We start from the raw sequence: 27,500 nt of genomic DNA, 5'->3' as shown, positions 1-27,500 counted from the left end.
GTTGTTGTTTACTCTAATGTGTCAATGTTGTTGTTGTTTACTCTGTAATGTGTTGGTGTTGTTGTTGTTGTTTACTCTGTAATGTGCCAATGTTGTTGTTGTTGTTTACTCTGTAATGTGTTGGTGTGGTTGTTGTTTACTCTGTGATGTGTCGGTGTTGTTGTTGTTGTTTACTCTGTAATGTGTCAATGTTGTTGTTGTTGTTTACTCTGTAGTGTGTCAATGTTGTTGTTGTTGTTTACTCTGTAATGTGTCATTGTTGTTGTTTACTCTGTAATGTGTCGTTGTTGTTGTTGTTGTTTACTCTGTAATGTGCCGTTGTTGTTTACTCTAATGTGTCAATGTTGTTGTTTACTCTGTGTCAATGTTGTTGTTTACTCTGTAATGTGTCAATGCTGCTGTTGTTGTTTACTCTGCAATGTGTCAATGTTGTTGTTGTTGTTTACTCTGTAATGTGTCAATGTTGTTGTTGTTGTTGTTTACTCTGTAATGTGTCAATGTTGTTGTTGTTGTTGTTTACTCTTTAATGTGTCAATGTTGTTGTTGTTTACTCTGTAATGTGTCAATGTCGTTGTTGTTGTTTACTCTGTAATGTGTCAATGTTGTTGTTGTTGTTGTTTACTCTGTAATGTGTCAACGTTGTTGTTGTTTATTCTGTAATGTGTCAATGTTGTTGTTGTTGTTTACTCTGTAATGTGTCAATGTTGTTGTTGTTGTTTACTCTGTAATGTGTCAATGTTGTTGTTGTTGTTTACTCTGTAATGTGTCAATGTTGTTGTTGTTTACTCTGTAATGTGTCAATGTTGTTGTTGTTGTTGTTTACTCTGTAATGTGTCAATGTTGTTGTTGTTTATTCTGTAATGTGTCAATGTTGTTGTTTACTCTAATGTGTCAATGTTGTTGTTGTTGTTTACTCTGTAATGTGTCAATGTTGTTGTTGTTTACTCTGTAATGTGTCAATGTTGTTGTTGTTTACTCTGTAATGTGTCAATGTTGTTGTTGTTTACTCTGTAATGTGTCAATGTTGTTGTTGTTGTTTACTCTGTAATGTGTCAATGTTGTTGTTGTTTACTCTAATGTGTCAATGTTGTTGTTGTTTACTCTGTAATGTGTCGGTGTGTGAAGAGAAAACACATTTTCAAAACTCTAAACCGTTTTCCCCAAGGTGGTGTACCGCAAATACATGACCGTGCCCGCTCGGCGCTCCATCCCCAACGTCACCAAGAGCACAGGGGTCCAGACCTCCCCGGACCTCAGGAGCCGTTACAAGACCTTTCCCATGGAGAGGAAGAAGGGCCACAGCCACACCAAGCATGTGGAGAGAGACAAGGGCCACAGCCACACCAAGCAAGTGGAGAGAGACAAGGGCCACAACAATGGGTTTGTCATCGACGTCAAGCACTCCAGAGCTGTGGAGCGTTTTGGGGACAGGGGAGCCTGCGGTGGAGGAGGAGGAGGAGGAGTACAGAGAACCAGAGCTGTGGAGCGTTTAGAGGACAGGGGAGCCTGCGGTGGAGGAGGAGGAGGAGTACAGAGAACCAGAGCCTTGTTGCATACTACGGAGTGCATGGCTACGGTGGAGAAGCACTGTACAGACGACGTCCTCTACTCTGACTGTCTGATGCTCACAGACGGCCCCTCTCCCTCCAACACACCCGACTCCAACCCACAGGCCACCGACTACCAGATCTGCAGTGTCGACTCCAACCCACAGGCCACCGACTACCAGATCTGCAGCATCGACTCCAACCCACAGGCCACCGACTACCAGATCTGCAGCATCGAATCAAACCCCCTGGAAGGATTAGAACACAGGGAACTGGACTCCTCGGACCGTCCGGCCGGTAAACGGCAGCTGCTCCACTCGGAGGAGCCAGGCTCTAGCAGGACTCTGCCGGGGGACATGAGAGGGTCTTCCTCAGTCTCCAAGGTGACCGGCCCCATCTCCTGGAACTCTCTGACCCAGGTGGAGTGTCTGGAGAGCCCGACAGCACGGAGCAAACGAATGAAGGGACTGGAGCTCAATGGACTACAGTCTCAGACTCTCCCGCGGGCCGCTGGCTGCACTACTCAGGCACAGTGTCATGAACCGGCAACGTTCTCATCACAGACGTTCTCATCACAGACGTTCTCGGCCCGGACCACGGGGAGGCGCTGGGCTGTAGGAGTAGCGGGGTCGAACCAGCGACCGTAGCGACTGCGGGGGAGTTAACCCCGGAGGGGCCTGTAAGCAGATAGTACCGGTACTGACTCAGAAAGGGGAGGGAGGAGAGGACGTGAAATCACAGCTTCAGGCCATGGAGAACCTGATCTCCTCCAGCCAGGAGACCATCAAGGTCCTACTGGGAGTTATACAGGAGCTGGAGAAGGGAGAGGCCCACAGAGAGGGGTAAGGAGGCTTTACTATCACTATCTATCTGATGTGTGGGTCCTACAACCTACTGGGAGTTATACAGGAGAAGGGAGAGGCCGACAGAGAGGGGTAAGGAGACTTTACTATCACTATCTATCTGATGTATAGGTCCTACAACCTACTGGGAGAGGCCCACAGAGAGGGGTAAGGAGACTACACTATCACTATCTATCTGATGTATAGGTCCTACAACCTACTGGGAGAGGCCCACAGAGAGGGGTAAGGAGACTTTACTATCACTATCTATCTGATGTATAGGTCCTACAACCTACTGGGAGAGGCCGACAGAGCGGGGTAAGGAGACTTTACTATCACTATCTATCTGATGTGTGGGTCCTACAACCTACTGGGAGTTATACAGGAGAGAGGCCCACAGAGAGGGGTAAGGAGACTTTACTATCACTATCTATCTGATGTATAGGTCCTACAACCTACTGGGAGTTATACAGGAGCTGGAGAAGGGAGAGGCCCACACAATATAGACTGGGTAGTGATGGTGATCAGGGGACTAGTTATACTGGTTAACATGAGATACTGGGTAGTGATGGTGATCAGGGGACTAGTTATACTGGTTAACATGAGATACTGGGTAGTGATGGTGATCAGGGGACTAGTTATACTGGTTAACATGAGAGACTGGGTAGTGACGGTGATCAGGGGACTAGTTATACTGGTTAACATGAGATACTGGGTAGTGATGGTGATCAGGGGACTAGTTATACTAGTTAAACTGGTTAACATGAGAGACTGGGTAGTGATGGTGATCAGGGGACTAGTTATACTAGCTAACATGAGAGACTGGGTAGTGACGGTGATCAGGGGACTAGTTATACTAGTTATACTGGTTAACATGAGAGACTGGGTAGTGATGGTGATCAGGGGACTAGTTATACTGGTTAACATGAGAGACTGGGTAGTGACGGTGATCAGGGGACTAGTTATACTGGTTAACATGAGAGACTGGGTAGTGATGGTGATCAGGGGACTAGTTATACTAGTTATACTGGTTAACATGAGAGACTGGGTAGTGATGGTGATCAGGGGACTAGTTATACTAGTTAACATGAGAGACTGGGTAGTGACGGTGATCAGGGGACTAGTTATACTAGTTATACTAGTTAACATGAGAGACTGGGTAGTGATGGTGATCAGGGGACTAGTTATACTGGTTAACATGAGAGACTGGGTAGTGATGGTGATCAGGGGACTAGTTATACTAGTTAACATGAGACTGGGTAGTGATGGTGATCAGGGGACTAGTTATACTAGTTAACATGAGAGACTGAGTAGTGACGGTGATCAGGGGACTAGTTATACTAGTTAACATGAGAGACTGGGTAGTGACGGTGATCAGGGGACTAGTTATACTAGTTATACTGATTAACATGAGAGACTGGGTAGTGATGGTGATCAGGGGACTAGGTATACTAGTTATACTGGTTAACATGAGAGACTGGGTAGTGATGGTGATCAGGGGACTAGTTATACTGGTTAACATGAGAGACTGGGTAGTGACGGTGATCAGGGGACTAGTTATACTGGTTAACATGAGAGACTGGGTAGTGACGGTGATCAGGGGACTAGTTATACTGGTTAACATGAGAGACTGGGTAGTGACGGTGATCAAGGGACTAGGTATACTAGTTAAACTGGTTAACATGAGAGACTGGGTAGTGATGGTGATCAGGGGACTAGTTATACTGGTTAACATGAGAGACTGGGTAGTGATGGTGATCAGGGGACTAGTTATACTGGTTAACATGAGAGACTGGGTAGTGATGGTGATCTGGGGACTAGTTATACTAGTTATACTAGTTAACATGAGAGACTGGGTAGTGATGGTGATCAGGGGACTAGTTATACTGGTTAACATGAGAGACTGGGTAGTGATGGTGATCAGGGGACTAGTTATACTGATTAACATGAGAGACTGGGTAGTGATGGTGATCAGGGGACTAGTTATACTGATTAACATGAGAGACTGGGTAGTGATGGTGATCAGGGGACTAGTTATACTGGTTAACATGTGAGACTGGGTAGTGATGGTGATCAGGGGACTAGTTATACTGGTTAACATGAGAGACTGGGTAGTGACGGTGATCAGGGGACTAGTTATACTAGTTAACATGAGAGACTGGGTAGTGATGGTGATCTGGGGACTAGTTATACTAGTTAACATGAGAGACTGGGTAGTGATGGTGATCAGGGGACTAGTTATACTGGTTAACATGAGAGACTGGGTAGTGATGTGTTGCTGTACTATTTAAGTGTAACTACTTCAGATGGTGTCCAATATCTTGTCCAACTGTCTGTATATCTGAAACGAATCAACGCTCTAGAATATACCCTCCTAGCCAATCAGCATGGAGTATTGAACTGTCTGTATATCTGAAACGAATCAACGCTCTAGAATATACCCTCCTAGCCAATCAGCATGGAGTATTGAACAACGCTGTAGTATAAGTGCGAGAGGAACCATTGAAGACCCAGCAGCATCACATTATGAATCACTCAGATATGATGAATCCTGTGGTCATGGTGTGTTTCACATACAGTAGAAAAGCCTGTGAGATGACCGTGGAATACCGGAGCTCTGATTCAGAACTACTGGACTAGTCCATCTAGGTTGTATTGGTGGAGCTCTGATTCAGAACTAAATGGACTAGTCCATCTAGGTTATATTGGTGGAGCTCTGATTCAGAACTAAATGGACTAGTCCATCTAGGTTGTATTGGTGGAGCTCTGATTCAGAACTAAATGGACTAGTCCAACTAGGTTGTATTGGTGGAATAGTGGAGCTCTGATTCAGAACTACTAGACTAGTCCATCTAGGTTGTATTGGTGGAGCTCTGATTCAGAACTAAATGGACTAGTCCAACTAGGTTGTATTGGTGGAATAGTGGAGCTCTGATTCAGAACTACTAGACTAGTCCATCTAGGTTGTATTGGTGGAATAGTGGAGCTCTGATTCAGAACTACTAGACTAGTCCATCTAGGTTGTATTGGTAGAGCTCTGATTCAGAACTAAATGGACTAGTCCATCTAGGTTGTATTTATCGAAGACAATGGAACAGAACAGCAGATAAAGGGGATGTGAGGAAGTCCCCTTATAGGAGGTCTTTTTCAGCACACGTTCCCTGTCATACTGATCTTTAGAGAATAACATCCAAACAAACCCAAGGGTACTAAACGGGATGGGGGGGGGACGACGACAACAACAGTCTAGCATCTATCTAGCCACTGTATCTGTCACAGAGAAGTCAGAGTACTGAATGGGCTCTTTAAAAGGAACCATATACTTCTCGGGGGGATTTTCTCTAGATATCAACAACAAACTGGAGCAATTCTGCTAGAGGACCAACCAATCATCTGGCTCAATTGGTCCGAAGTGGTTTGACGAGCCAGTCAGGTGATATCATGTAATCACAACAACAGGGTTGGTGTTTTATTGAGCCACTGCTTCAGATCCATCATGGCAATTCACTACAGGAAAACAAAACCCTCTCTCTTCAGTTCTTATTACCTGGCTGTCCTACAGTGCTGAGATGACAGGACAATACCGGGTGTGTGTGTGTGAGCGAGAGAGAGAGAGAGAGAGAGAGAGAAAGAGACACTTGGGTGATGTGTGTGTGTGTGTGTGGGTGTGTGTGTGTGTGTGTGTGTGTGACAGAGACACTTGTGTGTGTGACACAACAATTGGCTGCAGTCCAGGAAGGTGATTAAAACAAACAAATCTCCTCCCAAAACGACTTAATTACTTCCCTTAGCAGGAGATGACTAGCTAGATACAGAGCTAGACAGGCTCTACATGTTAGTGGCAGCTCTGTGTGTGTGTGTCTCTCTCTCTCTCTCTGTGTGTGTGTGTGTGTGTGTCTGTGTGTGTGTGAGAGAAGCGTGCTCCTCAGCCTTAAGTGTCCCTCATTAGCTTCTGAGATGGAGCGATCAGATAAGACACTCGAGGAAGGTGTCGTCACGTGTATTTGTAAAGCAGAGGTCCTCTGAGTTGGCGCCAGGTACGGGCTGAATAAGGAGGAAGTGGTCGTAGCTGAGCAAGGAGAGGTCCTCTGAGTTGGCGCCAGGTACGGTCTGAATAAGGAGGAAGTAGTCGTAGCTGAGCAAGGAGAGGTCCTCTGAGTTGGTGCCAGGTACGGTCTGAATAAGGAGGAAGTGGTCGTAGCTGAGCAAGGAGAGGTCCTCTGAGTTGGTGCCAGGTACGGTCTGAATAAGGAGGAAGTGGTCGTAGCTGAGCAAGGAGAGGTCCTCTGAGTTGGTGCCAGGTACGGTCTGAATAAGGAGGAAGTGGTCGTAGCTGAGCAAGGAGAGGTCCTCTGAGTTGGCGCCAGGTACGGTCTGAATAAGGAGGAAGTGGTCGTAGCTGAGCAAGGAGAGGTCCTCTGAGTTGGTGCCAGGTATGGGCTGAATAAGGAGGAAGTGGTCGTAGCTGAGCAAGGAGAGGTCCTCTGAGTTGGTGCCAGGTACGGGCTGAATAAGGAGGAGGTGGTCGTAGCTGAGCAAGGAGAGGTCCTCTGAGTTGGCGCCAGGTACGGGCTGAATAAGGAGGAAGTGGTCGTAGCTGAGCAAGGAGAGGTCCTCTGAGTTGGTGCCAGGTACGGGCTGAATAAGGAGGAGGTGGTCGTAGCTGAGCAAGGAGAGGTCCTCTGAGTTGGCGCCAGGTACGGGCTGAATAAGGAGGAGGTGGTCGTAGCTGAGCAAGGAGAGGTCCTCTGAGTTGGCGCCAGGTACGGTCTGAATAAGGAGGAAGTAGTCGTAGCTGAGCAAGGAGAGGTCCTCTGAGTTGGCGCCAGGTACGGTCTGAATAAGGAGGAAGTAGTCGTAGCTGAGCAAGGAGAGGTCCTCTGAGTTGGTGCCAGGTACGGTCTGAATAAGGAGGAAGTAGTCGTAGCTGAGCAAGCAGAGGGACGTCCTTTACACCTGAGCTAAAGGCAGTTGACCCTCGTGCTTAGCAGGATGTCCTGGAAGAACCATTACCTTATCATTAACCTTCATAGATACATTATCTCCAGCAGTAATATGAGGAAGCAGTTAGTCCACTCGACACTGAAAGTGAGGGACGTGACATCGCCACGAGCCGCAAGATGAACCTCAGATACGACGACAATAGTAAAAAAATAAAAATTAAATTAGAAGTCTCATTATTTAACGAGGCTGGTCAGTTAAGAACAAATTCATATTTATAATGACGGCCTACCCCGGCCAAACCCTAACCCGGACGACACTGGGCGTGGGACTCCCAATCACGGCCCGGTTGTGATACAGCCTGGATTCGAACCAGGGTGTCTGTAGTGACGCCTCTAGCACTGAGATGCAGTGTATTAGACCGCTGTGATATGGCCTGGATTCGAACCAGGGTGTCTGTAGTGACGCCTCTAGCACTGAGATGCAGTGTATTAGACCGCTGTGATACGGCCTGGATTCGAACCAGGGTGTCTGTAGTGACGCCTCTAGCACTGAGATGCAGTGTATTAGACCGCTGTGATACGGCCTGGATTCGAACCAAGGTGTCTGTAGTAACGCCTCTAGCACTGAGATGCAGTGTATTAGACCGCTGTGATACGGCCTGGATTCGAACCAGGGTGTCTGTAGTAACGCCTCTAGCACTGAGATGCAGTGTATTAGACCGCGGTGATACTGCCTGGATTCGAACCAGGGTGTCTGTAGTAACGCCTCTAGCACTGAGATGCAGTGTATTAGACCGCTGTGATACGGCCTGGATTCGAACCAGGGTGTCTGTAGTAACGCCTCTAGCACTGAGATGCTGTGATACGGCCTGGATTCGAACCAGGGTGTCTGTAGTAACGCCTCTAGCACTGAGATGCAGTGATACGGCCTGGATTCGAACCAGGGTGTCTGTAGTAACGCCTCTAGCACTGAGATGCAGTGTATTAGACCGCTGTGATACGGCCTGGATTCGAACCAGGGTGTCTGTAGTGACGCCTCTAGCACTGAGATGCTGTGATACGGCCTGGATTCGAACCAGGGTGTCTGTAGTGACGCCTCTAGCACTGAGATGCTGTGATACGGCCTGGATTCGAACCAGGGTGTCTGTAGTAACGCCTCTAGCACTGAGATGCAGTGTATTAGACCGCTGCGCCACTCGGGAGCCATGAAGACCTCGACACTTGACTATTTCATATGACTCATGTAGCAGTAGTATCTAGTACAACGTAGTAACTATAGCCTGGCTTTCATTCACTGGCAGAAGTAGTGAAATAAATAACTCCCCTCAACATATTCTGAACATTACATGATACTAGGACCAACAACATGGATTCAAAATGGCTTCCCAAGTTTCATCATTGTATGTTTTGGGTATTAACGGGAAAATATGGCCGTTATTTCGATGTCTTGAAACGTTTCTGTTTTGGATGATGAGGTTTAAAAAAATCCGGACAACGACTATGGTTAGGCTCTCTCATGTGCTGCGGTAAACTGTTATATGACATTGTAGAATACATTGAGTAATGTAAACCTACATTGAGTTGTAAACCTACATTGAGTTGTAAACCTACATTGAGTTGTAAACCTACATTGAGTTGTAAACCTACATTGAGTTGTAAACCTACATTGAGTTGTAAACCTACATTGAGTTGTAAACCTACATTGAGTTGTAAACCTACATTGAGTTGTAAACCTATATTGAGTTGTAAACCTACATTGAGTTGTAAACCTATATTGAGTTGTAAACCTACATTGAGTTGTAAACCTACATTGAGTTGTAAACCTATATTGAGTTGTAAACCTACATTGAGTAATGTAAACCTACATTGAGTTGTAAACCTACATTGAGTTGTAAACCTACATTGAGTTGTAAACCTACATTGAGTTGTAAACCTACATTGAGTTGTAAACCTACATTGAGTTGTAAACCTACATTGAGTTGTAAACCTACATTGAGTTGTAAACCTACATTGAGTTGTAAACGTACATTGAGTAATGTAAACCTACATTGAGTTGTAAACCTACATTGAGTTGTAAACCTACATTGAGTAATGTAAACCTACATTGAGTTGTAAACCTACATTGGGTTGTAAACCTACATTGAGTTGTAAACCTACATTGAGTTGTAAACCTACATTGAGTAATGTAAACGTCTGATACCGAGTCGAACAGCTGGTAGAATGTGGATAGACTGTCTCCTGTCCAATGGGTTTTTTAAATCACAGCAGATAGATTGTTTTTTTCTTCTCCACAACCCCAAAGCAGAGATTCTAATGTTTGTGTCGTCACGCTACGTTAGCAACACAGTCCCGCTCTGTCAGAAATGTCAGCAGTCCAAACAGTAACAGCCCAGGGCTGTTAGGTGAACACGTTACATCTCCGCTCGCATGGCGTAACATCCATTCCTCATGTAGTCAATGTGTCAAAGTGCATTTAGTCTGGAGACGTTTGCCCTTTAGACGTGATGTGGAATGTTCTGCTGAAAAACCATGTCGCACGTGATAAAACAGTAGAGAAACCGGGAGGCCATGATTACACATGATAAAACAGTAGAGAAACTGGGAGGCCATGATTACACATGATAAAACAGTAGAGAAACTGGGAGGCCATGATTACACATGATAAAACAGTAGAGAAACTGGGAGGCCATGATTACACATGATAAAACAGTAGAGAAACTGGGAGGCCATGATTACACATGATAAAACAGTAGAGAAACTGGGAGGCCATGATTACACATGATAAAACAGTAGAGAAACCGGGAGGCCATTATTACACATGATAAAACAGTAGAGAAACTGGGAGGCCATGATTACACATGATAAAACAGTAGAGAAACTGGGAGGCCATTATTACACATGATAAAACAGTAGAGAAACTGGGAGGCCATGATTACACATGATAAAACAGTAGAGAAACTGGGAGGCCATGATTACACATGATAAAACAGTAGAGAAACCGGGAGGCCATTATTACACATGATAAAACAGTAGAGAAACTGGGAGGCCATGATTACACATGATAAAACAGTAGAGAAACTGGGAGGCCATGATTACACATGATAAAACAGTAGAGAAACTGGGAGGCCATGATTACACATGATAAAACAGTAGAGAAACCGGGAGGCCATGATTACACATGATAAAACAGTAGAGAAACCGGGAGGCCATTATTACACATGATAAAACAGTAGAGAAACTGGGAGGCCATGATTACACATGATAAAACAGTAGAGAAACTGGGACAGGAAACAAATGGAACATGTATATTTCACAGACAACGACATGTCAGAAGCAAGGGAGAGAGAAAGTGACGGCCGAGACATTGACAGTGTTTCTCCTAAAGGAGAAAAGAGACAAGGTACACTATATATACAGCAGTATGGGAACGCCCCTTGAAATGAGTCGATTCGGCTACTTCAGCCATAACCGTGGGTGACAGGTGTATAAAATTGAGCACACAGCCATGTAATCTCCATAGACAAACATTGTCAATAGAATGGCCGTACTGAAGAGCTCAGTGACTTTCAACGTGGCAACGTCATAGGATACCACCTTTCCAACAAGTCAGTTCGTCGAATTTCTACCCGGTCAACTGTAAGTGCTGTTATTGTGAAGAGATAACGTCTAGGAGCAACAACGGCTCAGACGTGAAGTGGTAGGCCACACAAGCTCACAGAACGCGACTGCCCGAGTGCTCAAACGCACCGTGCGTAAAAATCGTTTGTCCTCGGTTTCAACACTCACTACCGAGTTCCAAACTGCCTCTGGAAGCAACGTCAGCACAATAACTGTTTGTCGGGAGCTTCATGAAATGTGTTTCCATGGCCGAGCAGCCGCACACAAGCCTAAGATCACCATGTGCAATGCCAAGCGTCGGCTGGAGTGAGGTAAAGTTCACAGCCATTGGACTCTGGAGCAGTGGAAACGCGTTCTCTGGAGTGATGAATCACGATTCACCATCTGACAGTCCGACAGACAAATCTGGGTTTGGCGGATTCCAGGAGAACGCTACCTGCCACAATGCGTAGTGCCAACTGTAAAGTTTGGCGGAGGAATAATAATGTTCTGGGGCTGTTTTTTCTGGTTTGGGCCCCTTATTTCCAGTGAAGGGAAATCTTAACGCTACAGCATACAATGACCTTCTAGATGATTCCGTTCTTCCAACGTTGTGGCAGCAGTTTGGGGAAGGCCCTTTCCTGTTTCAGCATGACAATGCCCCCGTGCACAAAGCGAGGTCCATACAGAAATGGTTTGTTGAGATCTGTGTGTAAGAACTTGACTGGCCTGCGCAGAGCCCTGACCTCAACCCTATCAAACACCTTTGGGCCTAATCTCCCAACATCAGTGCCCCAGACCTCACTAATGTTCTTGTGGCTGAATGGAAGCAAGTCCCTGCAGCAATGTTCCAACATCTAGTGGAAAGCCTTCCCAGAAGAGTGGAGGCTGTTATAGCAGCAATGTTCCAACATCTAGTGGAAAGCCTTCCCAGAAGAGTGGAGGCTGTTATAGCAGCAATGTTCCAACATCTAGTGGAAAGCCTTCCCAGAAGAGTGGAGGCTGTTATAGCAGCAATGTTCCAACATCTAGTGGAAAGCCTTCCCAGAAGAGTGGAGGCTGTTATAGCAGCAATGTTCCAACATCTAGTGGAAAGCCTTCCCAGAAGAGTGGAGGCTGTTATAGCAGCAATGTTCCAACATCTAGTGGAAAGCCTTCCCAGAAGAGTGGAGGCTGTTATAGCAGCAGAGGGGAGACCAACTCCATATTAATGCTCATGATTTTGGAATGAGATATTAGACGAGCAGGTGAACAAATATTATTGGTCATGTAGAGTATGTTAGATATTCCCTGACAACAGTATGTGATTGGTTCTTACACATAAGAACGGATCCTAAAATAGCTGTTGTCCACGACAGAGACCCAACTCTGTGTGCCAGTCCCCTGGGTTTACAGGAGTTGAGGCCCAGAGAGAGAGAGAGAGAGAGAGAGGAGAGAGAGAGAGAGAAGAGAGAGGAGAGAGGAGAGAGGAGAGAGAGAGAGAGAGAGAGAGGAGCGAGAGAGCGAGAGAGCGAGAGAGCGAGCGAAGCGGAGAGAGAGAGGAGAGAGAGAGAGAGAGATTATAGAGAGAGCGAGAGAGAGCGAGATAAGCGAGAGAGAGCGAGAGAGAGCGAGGTGGAGAGAGAGGAGAGAGCGAGAGAGAGAGAGAGAGAGAGAGAGAGAGAGAGTGAGGTGGAGAGAGAGGAGAGAGCGAGAGAGAGAGATTCCTCAATTGTCTCCTTAACTCAGGGAGATGTATGTTTAGGTCTCTCCTATACGGTTCATTATTCAGACGATCTGTACAGGACCTTGCCAGGTCGCTGGGGATAAGGAGGAGGGTGGAGAGGGGAAGGAGGTGGAGGACACGGCTCGCCAGGGAGATAAGGAGGAGGGGTGGATAGGGAATGAGGTGGAGGACACGGCTCACCAGGGAGATAAGGAGGAGGGGTGGAGAGGGGAATGAGGTGGAGGACACGGCTCGCCAGGGAGATAAGGATGAGGGGTGGGAGGTGGAGGACACGGCTCGCCAGGGAGATAAGGAGGAGGGGTGGAGAGGGGAAGGAGGTGGAGGACACGGCTCGCCTTTGAGGAAAAGTGGATGCCTGGTGGCCAAGATCCGCCCTGATGTCCTCTCAGGCATCCCAAGAGCACAGCTGTGGCCGGGGCATGCAGAGTGGTGTGTGTGTGTGTGTGGCCTGCCTACGCATGTGAGGCCGGGCTACCTAATTTATATCACCTGTGTCTGAAAGGAAGAGCTGTGACTAAACTGTATATCACCTGTGTCTGAAAGGAAGAGCTGTGACTAAACTGTATATCACCTGTGTCTGAAAGGAAGAGCTGTGACTAAACTGTATATCGCCTGTGTCTGACAGGAAGAGCTGTGACTAAACTGTATATCACCTGTGTCTGACAGGAAGAGCTGTGACTAAACTGTATATCGCCTGTGTCTGACAGGAAGAGCTGTGACTAAACTGTATATCACCTGTGTCTGACAGGAAGAGCTGTGACTAAACTGTATATCACCTGTGTCTGACAGGAAGAGCTGTGACTAAACTGTATATCACCTGTGTCTGACAGGAAGAGCTGTGACTAAACTGTATATCACCTGTGTCTGACAGGAAGAGCTGTGACTAAACTGTATATCACCTGTGTCTGACAGGAAGAGCTGTGACTAAACTGTATATCACCTGTGTCTGACAGGAAGAGCTGTGACTAAACTGTATATCACCTGTGTCTGACAGGAAGAGCTGTGACTAAACTGTATATCGCCTGTGTCTGACAGGAAGAGCTGTGACTAGACTGTATATTGCCAGGGCAGCATGTGTATAAGTATACTGTTCATTTGAATATCAACTCCTCTAGTTAGGGGACCAATAGCGGTTCTGGACCGGTTCCCTGACTGACATTGTTGTGTACAGAGCGCTCTGTGAACTGCACAATGTCAATTGCTTTACAGTCAGCGAAACAGCTGAGTCTCCCTGTTCAGCTGGCGCTAGCCGCCAGGAGCTGAGATGGAGTGGGAGATCTGCCATCTCATTTGCATAGGGAGTGACGTGCAACATTTTCTGGCCAAATCGATTTCCTCTGGACGCGAGTCCCACGTGTCATATTAAAGAGGAGAGCAGCAGTATCGGTCTCATCTCACCTCTCAGATTTTAAACTTTCAACATGGAACAAAAATAATAATAGTAATTCAGTAGAATGGAACCAAAACCACTTTCTCTTGGTCACAGAGGGATGAAATCGCTTCACGCTTAAAGCTTGTAACAAGTCTTCAGAGGACAGAACATTCTCTGTCCTCAGCTCTATGAGAGAGATGTGAAGGAGAGAGAGAACAGAGAGAGAGATGTGAAGGAGAGAGAGAACAGAGAGAGAGATGTGAAGGAGAGAGAGAACAGAGAGAGATGTGAAGGAGAGAGAGAACAGAGAGAGAGATGTGAAGGAGAGAGAGAACAGAGAGAGAGATGTGAAGGAGAGAGAGAACAGAGAGAGATGTGAAGGAGAGAGAGAACAGAGAGAGATGTGAAGGAGAGAGAGAACAGAGAGAGATGTGAAGGAGAGAGAGAACAGAGAGAGAGATGAAGGAGAGAGAGAAGAGAGAGAGATGTGAAGGAGAGAGAGAACAGAGAGAGAGATGTGAAGGAGAGAGAGAACAGAGAGAGAGATGTGAAGGAGAGAGAGAACAGAGAGAGAGATGTGAAGGAGAGAGAGAACAGAGAGAGATGTGAAGGAGAGAGAGAACAGAGAGAGATGTGAAGGAGAGAGATGTGAAGGAGAGAGAGAACAGAGAGAGATGTGAAGGAGAGAGATGTGAAAGAGAGAGAACAGAGAGATGTGAAGGAGAGAGAGAGCAGAGAGATGTGAAGGAGAGAGAGAACAGAGAGAGATATATAGATGTGAAGGAGAGAGAACAGAGAGAGATATATAGATGTGAAGGGGAGAGAGATGTGAAGGAGAGCGAGAGAGAGAGAGAGATGAAGAAGAGCGAGAGAGATGTGGAGATCGAGAGAGAGAGAGAGAGAGAGAGATGTGAAGTGAGGAGAGAGAGATGTGAATGAGAGTGAGAGAGAGAGTTGTGAAAGTGAGAGAGAGATAGCGTGAAGGAGAGCGAGAGATGTGAAGGATAGCGAGAGAGATGTGAAGGATAGCGAGAGAGAGAGATGTGAAGGAGAGCGAGAGAGAGAGAGATGGTGAAGGAGAGAGAGTGAGACATGTGATGGAGAGAGAGATGTGAAGGAGAGAGAGAGAGATGTGAAGGAGAGAGAAAACATCGAGATGTGAAGGAGAGAGAGAACATCGAGAGATGTGAATGAGAGAGAGAACAGAGAGAGATGTGAATGAGAGAGAGAACAGAGAGAGATGTGAATGAGAGAGAGAACAGAGAGAGATATATAGATGTGAAGGGGAGAGAGATGTGAAGGAGAGAGAGAGAGATGTGAAGGAGAGCTCGAGAGAGAGAGAGGGAGATGAAGGAGAGCGAGAGAGATAGAGAGAGATGAAGGAGAGCGAGAGAGAGATGTGAAGGAGCTCGAGAGAGAGAGAGAGAGAGAGAGATGTGAAGGAGAGCGAGAGAGAGAGACGTGAAGGAGAACGAGAGATAGACGTGAAGGAGAGCGAGAGAGATAGACGTGAAGGAGAGCGAGAGAGAGAGATGTGAAGGATAGCGAGAGAGAGATGTGAAGGATAGCGAGAGAGAGAGAGATGTGAAGGAGAGCGAGAGAGAGAGATGGAGAGTGAGAGAGAGATGTGAAGGAGAGAGAGTGAGAGATGTGATGGAGAGAGATGTGAAGGAGAGAGAGAGAGAACAGAGAGAGATGTGAAGGAGAGAGAGAACAGAGAGAGATGTGAAGGAGAGAGATGTGAAGGAGAGAGAGAACAGAGAGAGATGTGAAGGAGAGAGATGTGAAAGAGAGAGAACAGAGAGATGTGAAGGAGAGAGAGATCAGAGAGATGTGAAGGAGAGAGAGAACAGAGAGAGATATATAGATGTGAAGGAGAGAGAGAACAGAGAGAGATATATAGATGTGAAGGGGAGAGAGATGTGAAGGAGCGAGAGAGAGAGAGAGATGAAGAAGAGCGAGAGAGATGTGGAGATCGAGAGAGAGAGAGAGAGATGTGAAGGAGAGAGAGAGATGTGAATGAGAGTGAGAGAGAGAGTTGTGAAAGTGAGAGAGAGATAGACGTGAAGGAGAGCGAGAGATGTGAAGGATAGCGAGAGAGATGTGAAGGATAGCGAGAGAGAGAGATGTGAAGGAGAGCGAGAGAGAGAGAGATAGACGGTGAAGGAGAGAGAGTGAGACATGTGATGGAGAGAGAGATGTGAAGGAGAGAGAGAGAGATGTGAAGGAGAGAGAAAACATCGAGATGTGAAGGAGAGAGAGAACATCGAGAGATGTGAATGAGAGAGAGAACAGAGAGAGATGTGAATGAGAGAGAGAACAGAGAGAGATATATAGATGTGAAGGGGAGAGAGATGTGAAGGAGAGAGAGAGAGATGTGAAGGAGAGCTCGAGAGAGAGAGGGAGATGAAGGAGAGCGAGAGAGATAGAGAGAGAGAGATGAAGGAGAGCGAGAGAGAGAGATGTGAAGGAGCTCGAGAGAGAGAGAGAGATGTGAAGGAGAGCGAGAGAGAGAGAAGTGAAGGAGAACGAGAGATAGACGTGAAGGAGAGCGAGAGAGATAGACGTGAAGGAGAGCGAGAGAGAGAGATGTGAAGGATAGCGAGAACATCGAGAGATGTGAATGAGAGAGAGAACAGAGAGAGATGTGAATGAGAGAGAGAACAGAGAGAGATGTGAATGAGAGAGAGAACAGAGAGAGATATATAGATGTGAAGGGGAGAGAGATGTGAAGGAGAGAGAGAGATGTGAAGGAGAGCTCGAGAGAGAGAGAGAGGAGATGAAGGAGAGCGAGAGAGATAGAGAGAGAGAGATGAAGGAGAGCGAGAGAGAGAGATGTGAAGGAGCTCGAGAGAGAGAGAGAGATGTGAAGGAGAGAGAGAGAGAGAAGTGAAGGAGAACGAGAGATAGACGTGAAGGAGAGCGAGAGAGATAGACGTGAAGGAGAGAGCGAGAGAGAGAGATGTGAAGGATAGCGAGAGAGATGTGAAGGATAGCGAGAGCGAGAGAGAGAGATGTGAAGGAGAGCGAGAGAGAGAGAGATGGAGAGTGAGAGAGAGATGTGAAGGAGAGAGAGTGAGAGATGTGATGGAGAGAGAGATGTGAAGGAGAGAGAGAGAGAACAGAGAGAGATGTGAAGGAGAGAGATGTGAAGGAGAGAGAGAACAGAGAGAGATGTGAAGGAGAGAGATGTGAAAGAGAGAGAACAGAGAGATGTGAAGGAGAGAGAGAGCAGAGAGATGTGAAGGAGAGAGAGAACAGAGAGATATATAGATGTGAAGGAGAGAGAGAACAGAGAGAGATATATAGATGTGAAGGGGAGAGAGATGTGAAGGAGAGCGAGAGAGAGAGAGAGATGAAGAAGAGCGAGAGAGATGTGGAGATCGAGAGAGAGAGAGAGAGAGAGAGAGAGTGAAGGAGAGAGAGATGTGAATGAGAGTGAGAGAGAGAGTTGTGAAAGTGAGAGAGAGATAGACGTGAAGGAGAGCGAGAGATGTGAAGGATAGCGAGAGAGATGTGAAGGATAGCGAGAGAGAGAGAGATGTGAAGGAGAGCGAGAGAGAGAGAGATGGTGAAGGAGAGAGAGTGAGACATGTGATGGAGAGAGAGATGTGAAGGAGAGAGAGAGAGATGTGAAGGAGAGAGAAAACATCGAGATGTGAAGGAGAGAGAGAACATCGAGAGATGTGAATGAGAGAGAGAACAGAGAGAGATGTGAATGAGAGAGAGAACAGAGAGAGATGTGAATGAGAGAGAGAGAGAGAGGGAGATGAAGGAGAGCGAGAGAGATAGAGAGAGAGAGATGAAGGAGAGCGAGAGAGAGATGTGAAGGAGCTCGAGAGAGAGAGAGAGAGAGATGTGAAGGAGAGCGAGAGAGAGAGACGTGAAGGAGAACGAGAGATAGACGTGAAGGAGAGCGAGAGAGATAGACGTGAAGGAGAGCGAGAGAGAGAGATGTGAAGGATAGCGAGAGAGAGATGTGAAGGATAGCGAGAGCGAGAGAGATGTGAAGGAGAGCGAGAGAGAGAGAGAGATGGAGAGTGAGAGAGAGATGTGAAGGAGAGAGAGTGAGAGATGTGATGGAGAGAGAGATGTGAAGGAGAGAGAGAGAGAACAGAGAGAGATGTGAAGGAGAGAGAGAACAGAGAGAGATGTGAAGGAGAGAGATGTGAAGGAGAGAGAGAACAGAGAGAGATGTGAAGGAGAGAGATGTGAAAGAGAGAGAACAGAGAGATGTGAAGGAGAGAGAGAGCAGAGAGATGTGAAGGAGAGAGAGAACAGAGAGAGATATATAGATGTGAAGGAGAGAGAGAACAGAGAGAGATATATAGATGTGAAGGGGAGAGATGTGAAGGAGAGCGAGAGAGAGAGAGAGATGAAGAAGAGCGAGAGAGATGTGGATCGAGAGCGAGAGAGAGAGAGAGAGAGAGAGAGAGATGTGAAGGAGAGAGAGAGATGTGAAGGAGAGAGAGAGATGTGAATGAGAGTGAGAGAGAGAGTTGTGAAAGTGAGAGAGAGATAGACGTGAAGGAGAGCGAGAGATGTGAAGGATAGCGAGAGAGATGTGAAGGATAGCGAGAGAGAGAGAGATGTGAAGGAGAGCGAGAGAGAGAGAGATGGTGAAGGAGAGAGAGTGAGACATGTGATGGAGAGAGAGATGTGAAGGAGAGAGAGAGAGATGTGAAGGAGAGAGAAAACATCGAGAGATGTGAAGGAGAGAGAGAACATCGAGAGATGTGAATGAGAGAGAGAACAGAGAGAGATGTGAATGAGAGAGAGAACAGAGAGAGATGTGAATGAGAGAGAGAACAGAGAGAGATATATAGATGTGAAGGGGAGAGAGATGTGAAGGAGAGAGAGAGAGATGTGAAGGAGAGCGAGAGAGAGAGAGAGAGAGAGATGAAGGAGAGCGAGAGAGAGATGTGAAGGAGCTCGAGCTCGAGAGAGAGAGATGTGAAGGAGAGCGAGAGAGACGTGAAGGAGAACGAGAGATAGACGTGAAGGAGAGCGAGAGAGATAGACGTGAAGGAGAGCGAGAGAGAGATGATGAAGGATAGCGAGAGAGAGATGTGAAGGATAGCGAGAGCGAGAGAGAGAGAGATGTGAAGGAGAGCGAGAGAGAGAGAGAGATGGAGAGTGAGAGAGAGATGTGAAGGAGAGAGAGTGAGAGATGTGATGGAGAGAGAGATGTGAAGGAGAGAGAGAGATGTGATGGAGAGAGATGTGAAGGAGAGAGAGATAGATGTGAAGGAGAGAGATAATAGAGAGATAGATGTGAAGGAGAGAGATAATAGAGAGAGAGATGTGAAGGAGAGAGAGAGATGTGAAGGAGAGAGATTGTAAGATGAGGCAGTGGCCTGGACACCCCATCAACACTATCCATCTCTCCATCTGGGCAGTTTATTGAAGGGACCACATTCTTGCACTCTCTCTCTGAGATAGACACACACACACTCTCTCTGAGATAGACACACACACACACACACTCTCTCTCTGAGATAGACACACACACACTCTCTCTCTGAGATAGACACACTCTCTCTCTGAGATAGACACACACACACTCTCTCTCTGAGATAGACACACACACACACACACTCTCTCTCTGAGATAGACACACACACACACTCTCTGAGATAGACACACACACACACTCTCTGAGATAGACACACACACACTCTCTCTCTGAGATAGACACACACTCTCTCTGAGATAGACACACACACACACTCTCTCTGAGATAGACACACACTCTCTCTGAGATAGACACACACTCTCTCTCTGAGATAGACACACTCTCTCTCTCTGAGATAGACACACTCTCTCTCTCTGAGATAGACACACTCTCTCTCTCTGAGATAGACACACACTCTCTCTCTGAGACACACTCACAAACCAGCGGACAGGAAAGTAGACTTACGCCGAGGTCGGGCTGCACGAAAGGGGCAAAATAATTCATAGGACCTTTTGGATCAAATATAGGCGATTTTACTTGCAATTCTAGAACAGAACAGTTGGATAAAACTGTTGGAATCCTAGAACTAGAATGATCATTCTCATTTGACAGTGTGTATACAGGGGCCCGAGGAATGCAGTTTTGTCGGCATGACAACGAATGAAAAGGGGACTAAGCACACTGGACAATAATAGAAACACAACATGTAGAGTGTTGGTCACATGGTTCATGAGCTGAAATAAAAAGACCCCAGAAATGTTCCATGAGCATAAAAGCTTATTTCTCTCAAATATTGTGCACAAATTTGTTTACATGCCTGTTAGTGAGCATTTCTCCTGTGCCAAGATAATCCATCCACTTGACATGTGTGGCATATCAAGAATCTGATTAAACAGCATGGTCACTACACAGGTGCACCTTGTGCTGGGGACAATAAAATACCACTAAAATGTACAGTTTTATCAAACAACAAAATGTCACTTGTCTCAAGTTGAGGGAATGTGCAATTGACATGCTGACTGCAGGAATGTCCAGCAGAACTTTTGCCAGACAATTACGTGTTCATTTCTCTACCATAAGCTACCTAACTTTGTTTTAAATCATTTGTCAGTGCGTCCAACCAGCCTCATAACCACAGAGTACCTTGTAACCACTTCAGCCCAGGACCTCCACACATACTGTTTCTATTTCTTAAAGAATATTATTGAATTGTTGTCGAGGGGTTCCGCTAGCGGAATGTTGTCGAGGGGTTCCGCTAGCGGAATGTTGTCGAGGGGTTCCGCTAGCGGAATGTTGTCGAGGGGTTCCGCTAGCGGAATGTTGTCGAGGGGTTCCGCTAGTGGAATGTTGTCGAGGGGTTCCGCGAGCGGAATGTTGTCGAGGGGTTCCGCGAGCGGAATGTTGTCGAGGGGTTCCGCGAGCGGAATGTTGTCGAGGGGTTCCGCTAGCGGAATGTTGTCGAGGGGTTCCGCTAGCGGAATGTTGTCGAGGGGTTCCGCTAGCGGAATGTTGTCGAGGGGTTCCGCTAGCGGAATGTTGTCGAGGGGTTCCGCTAGCGGAATGTTGTCGAGGGGTTCGGTTAGCGGAATGTTGTCGAGGGTTTGGTTAGCGGAATGTTGTCGAGCTCCGTCACGTCTAGTCAGCTCCAGTCAGCTCAGTCAGCTCCGTCAGCTCCGTCAGGTCCAGTCAGCTCAGTCAGGTCCAGTCAGCTCAGTCAGGTTAGGTCCAGTCAGGTCAGGTCAGTCAGTTCCAGTCAGTTCAGTCAGGTCCAGTCAGCTCAGTCAGGTCAGGTCAGGTCAGGTCCAGTCAGGTCAGTCAGGTCCAGTCAGGTCAGGTCCAGTCAGGTCCAGTCAGCTCAGTCAGGTCCAGTCAGGTCCAGTCAGCTCAGTCAGGTCCAGTCAGGTCCAGTCAGGTCCAGTCAGGTCCAGTCAGCTCAGTCAGCTCCGTCAGGTCCAGTCAGCTCCAGTCAGCTCCAGTCAGCTCCGTCAGGTCCAGTCAGGTCAGTCAGGTCCAGTCAGGTCCAGTCAGGTCAGGTCCAGTCAGGTCAGGTCCAGTCAGCTCCGTCAGGTCCAGTCAGGTCAGTCAGGTCCAGTCAGGTCAGGTCAGGTCCAGTCAGGTCAGTCAGGTCCAGTCAGCTCAGTCAGCTCCGTCAGGTCCAGTCAGCTCCAGTCAGCTCCGTCAGGTCCAGTCAGCTCCGTCAGGTCCAGTCAGCTCCAGTCAGCTCCGTCAGGTCCAGTCAGCTCCGTCAGGTCCAGTCAGGTCAGTCAGGTCCAGTCAGGTCCAGTCAGGTCAGGTCCAGTCAGGTCAGGTCCAGTCAGCTCCGTCAGGTCCAGTCAGGTCAGTCAGGTCCAGTCAGGTCAGGTCAGGTCCAGTCAGGTCAGTCAGGTCCAGTCAGGTCCAGTCAGGTCAGGTCCAGTCAGGTCAGGTCCAGTCAGCTCCGTCAGGTCCAGTCAGGTCCAGTCAGGTCAGTCAGGTCCAGTCAGGTCAGGTCAGGTCCAGTCAGGTCCAGTCAGGTCAGTCAGGTCCAGTCAGCTCAGTCAGGTCCAGTCAGGTCAGGTCAGTCAGGTCCAGTCAGGTCCAGTCAGCGCAGTCAGGTCCAGTCAGGTCAGTCAGGTCCAGTCAGCTCAGTCAGGTCCAGTCAGCTCAGGTCAGGTCCAGTCAGGTCCAGTCAGGTCAGTCAGGTCCAGTCAGGTCCAGTCAGCTCAGTCAGGTCCAGTCAGCTCTGTCAGGTCCAGTCAGCTCTGTCAGGTCCAGTCAGGTCCAGTCAGGTCAGGTCCAGTCAGGTTCAGTCAGGTCCAGTCAGGTCCAGTCAGATCAGTCAGATCAGTCAGGTCCAGTCAGCTCAGTCAGGTCCAGTCAGGTTAGGTCCAGTCAGGTCAGGTCAGTCAGGTCCAGTCAGCTCAGTCAGGTCAGGTCCAGTCAGGTCCAGTCAGGTCAGTCAGATCAGTCAGATCAGTCAGGTCCAGTCAGCTCAGTCAGGTCCAGTCAGGTTAGGTCCAGTCAGGTCAGGTCAGTCAGGTCCAGTCAGCTCAGTCAGGTCAGGTCCAGTCAGGTCCAGTCAGGTCCAGTCAGGTCAGTCAGGTCCAGTCAGGTCAGGTCAGGTCCGGTCAGGTCAGTCAGCTCAGTCAGGTCCAGTCAGGTCCAGTCAGGTCCAGTCAGGTCAGTCAGCTCTGCCAGGTCCAGTCAGCTCTGCCAGGTCCAGTCAGCTCTGCCAGGTCCAGTCAGCTCCGCCAGGTCCAGTCAGGTCCAGTAATAACATGTAAAAGTATAAAAATGAGTGTTACAGATGGGCTCAGTGTCGTCTCAAAAATATCGCAGCTTTTTTTTGCGATTTGGAAAGAGTGTGCATGTCCATATCGCAATTTAGATTAAAATGTAATTAATGGTGGAGCTCTACAACACCTCGTTAATTCTTACTGGTGCTCTGACAACGGTCTGCTCAGGAAGCATGACGCCGCAGCCTGGGAGAGAGAGAGAGGAACTAACAAGGCTGTGTGTGTGTGTGTGTGTGTGTGTGTGTGTGTGTGTGTGTGTGTGTTCGAGATGGAGCGTATGCTTTCCACCAGTCCTCCCCCATAATGTCATCGTCGAAGTGAATTCGCCGGCACCCACTACACGTACTGTCGTCATGGTAACGGACTATGCGTTGGAATTAAACATTTTTTAAAAACACGTCAACATACAGTATCAACGAACCGATTAGCTTCAGATCGATACGTGTTTTACATAACAATAGAGATATAACTTCATGGATCAATAAAACGAATTACAGGTGAGAGGAACTTACTGTCAATCAATATCCTGAACCAATCTAAAGAATATTACCACTAGACCATCCAATAAGAAGTCTGTCTGTCTGTCTGTCTGTCTGTCTGTCTGTCTGTCTGTCTGTCTGTCTGTCTGTCTGTCTGTCTGTCTGTCTGTCTGCCTGCCTGCCTGCCTGCCTGCCTGCCTGCCTGCCTGTCTGCCTGTCTGCCTGCCTGTCTGCCTGTCTGCCTACCTGTCTGCCTACCTGTCTGCCTACCTGTCTGGCTGCCTACCTGTCTGCCTACCTGTATGTCTGCCTGTCTGTCTGCCTGTCTGCCTGCCTGTCTGTCTGCCTATTACATGGATTTATTATGATGGTGTAGGCTATATTACATTGATTTATTGTGATGGTGTAGACTATATTACATTGATTTATTGTGATGGTGTAGACTATATTACATGGATTTATTGTGATGGTGTATACTATATTACATGGATTTATTGTGATGGTGTAGGTAGACTATATTACATGGATTTATTGTGATGGTGTAGGTAGACTATATTACATGGATTTATTGTGATGGTGTAGGTAGACTATTTTACATGGATTTATTGTGATGGTGTAGGTAGACTATATTACATGGATTTATTGTGGTGGTGTAGGTAGACTATATTACATGGATTTATTGTGGCGGTGTAGGTAGACTATATTACATGGATTTATTGTGATGGTGTAGGTAGACTATATTACATGGATTTATTGTGGTGGTGTAGGTAGACTATATTACATGGATTTATTGTGATGGTGTAGACTATATTACATGGATTTATTGTGATGGTGTAGGTAGACTATACTACATGGATTTATTGTGATGGTGTAGGTAGACTATATTACATGGATTTATTGTGATGGTGTAGGTAGACTATATTACATGGATTTATTGTGGTGGTGTAGACTATATTACATGGATTTATTGTGATGGTGTAGACTATATTACATGGATTTATTGTGATGGTGTAGGTAGACTATATTACATGGATTTATTGTGATGGTGTAGGTAGACTTTATTACATGGATTTATTGTGATGGTGTAGGTAGACTATATTACATGGATTTATTGTGGTGGTGTAGGTAGACTATATTACATGGATTTATTGTGATGGTGTAGACTATATTACATGGATTTATTGTGATGGTGTAGGTAGACTATATTACATGGATTTATTGTGATGGTGTAGGTAGACTATATTACATGGATTTATTGTGATGGTGTAGGTAGACTTACATGGATTTATTGTGATGGTGTAGGTAGACTATATTACATGGATTTATTGTGATGGTGTAGGTAGACTATATTACATGGATTTATTGTGATGGTGTAGGTAGACTATACTACATGGATTTATTGTGATGGTGTAGGTAGACTATATTACATGGATTTATTGTGATGGTGTAGGTAGACTATATTACATGGATTTATTGTGATGGTGTAGACTATATTACATTGATTTATTGTGATGGTGTAGGTAGACTATATTACATGGATGTATTGTGATGGTGTAGGTAGACTATACTACATGGATTTATTGTGATGGTGTAGACTATATTACATGGATTTATTGTGATGGTGTAGGTAGACTATATTACATGGATTTATTGTGATGGTGTAGGTAGACTATATTACATGGATTTATTGTGATGGTGTAGGTAGACTATATTACATGGATTTATTGTGGTGGTGTAGGTAGACTATATTACATGGATTTATTGTGGTGGTGTAGGTAGACTATATTACATGGATTTATTGTGATGGTGTAGACTATATTACATGGATTTATTGTGATGGTGTAGGTAGACTATACTACATGGATTTATTGTGATGTGTAGGTAGACTATATTACATGGATTTATTGTGGTGGTGTAGGTAGACTATATTACATGGATTTATTGTGATGGTGTAGACTATATTACATGGATTTATTGTGATGGTGTAGGTAGACTATATTACATGGATTTATTGTGATGGTGTAGGTAGACTATATTACATGGATTTATTGTGATGGTGTAGGTAGACTTTATTACATGGATTTATTGTGATGGTGTAGGTAGACTATATTACATGGATTTATTGTGATGGTGTAGGTAGACTATATTACATGGATTTATTGTGATGGTGTAGGTAGACTATACTACATGGATTTATTGTGATGGTGTAGGTAGACGATATTACATGGATTTATTGTGATGGTGTAGGTAGACTATATTACATGGATTTATTGTGGTGGTGTAGGTAGACTATATTACATGGATTTATTGTGATGGTGTAGACTATATTACATGGATTTATTGTGATGGTGTGGACTATATTACATGGATTGATTGTGATGGTGTAGGTAGACTATATTACATGGATGGATTGTGATGGTGTAGGTAGACTATATTACATGGATTTATTGTGATGGTGTAGGTAGACTATATTACCTGGATTTATTGTGATTGTGTAGACTTATATGGATTTATTGTGATGGTGTACGTAGACTATATTACATGGATTTATTGTGATGGTGTAGGTAGACTATATTACATGTATTTATTGTGATGGTGTAGGTAGACTTACATGGATTTATTGTGATGGTGTAGACTTATATGGATTTATTGTGAGGGTGTAGGTAGACTATATTACATGGATTTATTGTGAGGGTGTAGGTAGACTATATTACATGGATTTATTGTGAGGGTGTAGGTAGACTATATTACATGGATTTATTGTGATGGTGTAGGTAGACTATATTACATGGATTTATTGTGATGGTGTAGACTATATTACATGGATTTATTGTGATGGTGTAGACTATATTACATGGATTTATTGTGATGTGTAGGTAGACTATATTACATGGATTTATTGTGATGGTGTAGGTAGACTATATTACATGGATTTATTGTGGTGGTGTAGGTAGACTATATTACATGGATTTATTGTGGTGGTGTAGGTAGACTATATTACATGGATTTATTGTGATGGTGTAGGTAGACTATATTACATGGATTTATTGTGGTGGTGTAGGTAGACTATATTACATGGATTTATTGTGATGGTGTAGGTAGACTATATTACATGGATTTATTGTGATGGTGTAGGTAGACTATACTACATGGATTTATTGTGATGGTGTAGGTAGACTATATTACATGGATTTATTGTGATGGTGTAGGTAGACTATATTACATGGATTTATTGTGATGGTATAGGTAGACTATATTACATGGATTTATTGTGATGGTGTAGGTAGACTATATTACATGGATTTATTGTGATGGTGTAGGTAGACTTACATGGATTTATTGTGATGGTGTAGGTAGACTATATTACATGGATTTATTGTGATGGTGTAGGTAGACTATATTACATGGATTTATTGTGATGGTGTAGGTAGACTATATTACATGGATTTATTGTGATGGTGTAGGTAGACTATATTACATGGATTTATTGTGATGGTGTAGACTATATTACATTGATTTATTGTGATGGTGTAGGTAGACTATATTACATGGATGTATTGTGATGGTGTAGGTAGACTATACTACATGGATTTATTGTGATGGTGTAGACTATATTATATGGATTTATTGTGATGGTGTAGGTAGACTATATTACATGGATTTATTGTGATGGTGTAGGTAGACTATATTACATGGATTTATTGTGAGGGTGTAGACTATATTACATGGATTTATTGTGAGGGTGTAGGTAGACTATATTACCTGGATTTATTGTGATGGTGTAGGTAGACTATATTACATGGATTTATTGTGATGGTGTAGACTATATTACATGGAATTATTGTGATGGTGTAGGTAGACTATTACATGGATTTATTGTGATGGTATAGACTATATTACATGGATTGATTGTGATGGTGTAGGTAGACTATATTACATGGATTTATTGTGATGGTGTAGGTAGACTATATTACATGGATTTATTGTGATGGTGTAGGTAGACTATATTACATGGATTTATTGTGATGGTGTAGACTATATTTATTAGGCTGTTTCAACTGTAGATGTTAAGTTCTGTATCGGTGGTTTAGAGGCTATGAGTGGAAGACCCGGAGATACTAAATCATCTTCATGTTAATGAACAGTCAATTGTCCTGAGACCGACAGTTATTTGCATGACAATCATTGTCTGACAACATTTCAGACCTCCACAGTGTGGGCGCGCACACACACACACACATAAATGCCGAGCCATCACTTCAGC

The 27,500-nt window shown here is 45.5% G+C and overlaps 1 protein-coding gene across 1 annotated transcript in view; it reads left to right on the top strand.

Annotated features, from left to right (window-relative positions):
• The window catches only part of LOC121844552 (inhibitory synaptic factor 2A-like), an 83,233-nt gene that overhangs the window by 26,961 nt on the left and 28,772 nt on the right, over nucleotides 1–27,500 (top strand). The window contains exons 4-5 of the mRNA XM_042314787.1: nucleotides 1,166–2,151; nucleotides 2,195–2,389. Of these exons, the coding sequence (XP_042170721.1) occupies nucleotides 1,166–2,151; nucleotides 2,195–2,389 (1,181 nt within the window). The remainder of the gene's footprint in view (nucleotides 1–1,165; nucleotides 2,152–2,194; nucleotides 2,390–27,500) is intronic.

The sequence above is a fragment of the Oncorhynchus tshawytscha genome, unplaced genomic scaffold (assembly GCF_018296145.1).
Source record: "Oncorhynchus tshawytscha isolate Ot180627B unplaced genomic scaffold, Otsh_v2.0 Un_contig_4913_pilon_pilon, whole genome shotgun sequence".
Taxonomy (NCBI): Eukaryota; Metazoa; Chordata; class Actinopteri; order Salmoniformes; family Salmonidae; genus Oncorhynchus; species Oncorhynchus tshawytscha.
This window is presented reverse-complemented; position numbering and strand designations above follow the sequence as displayed.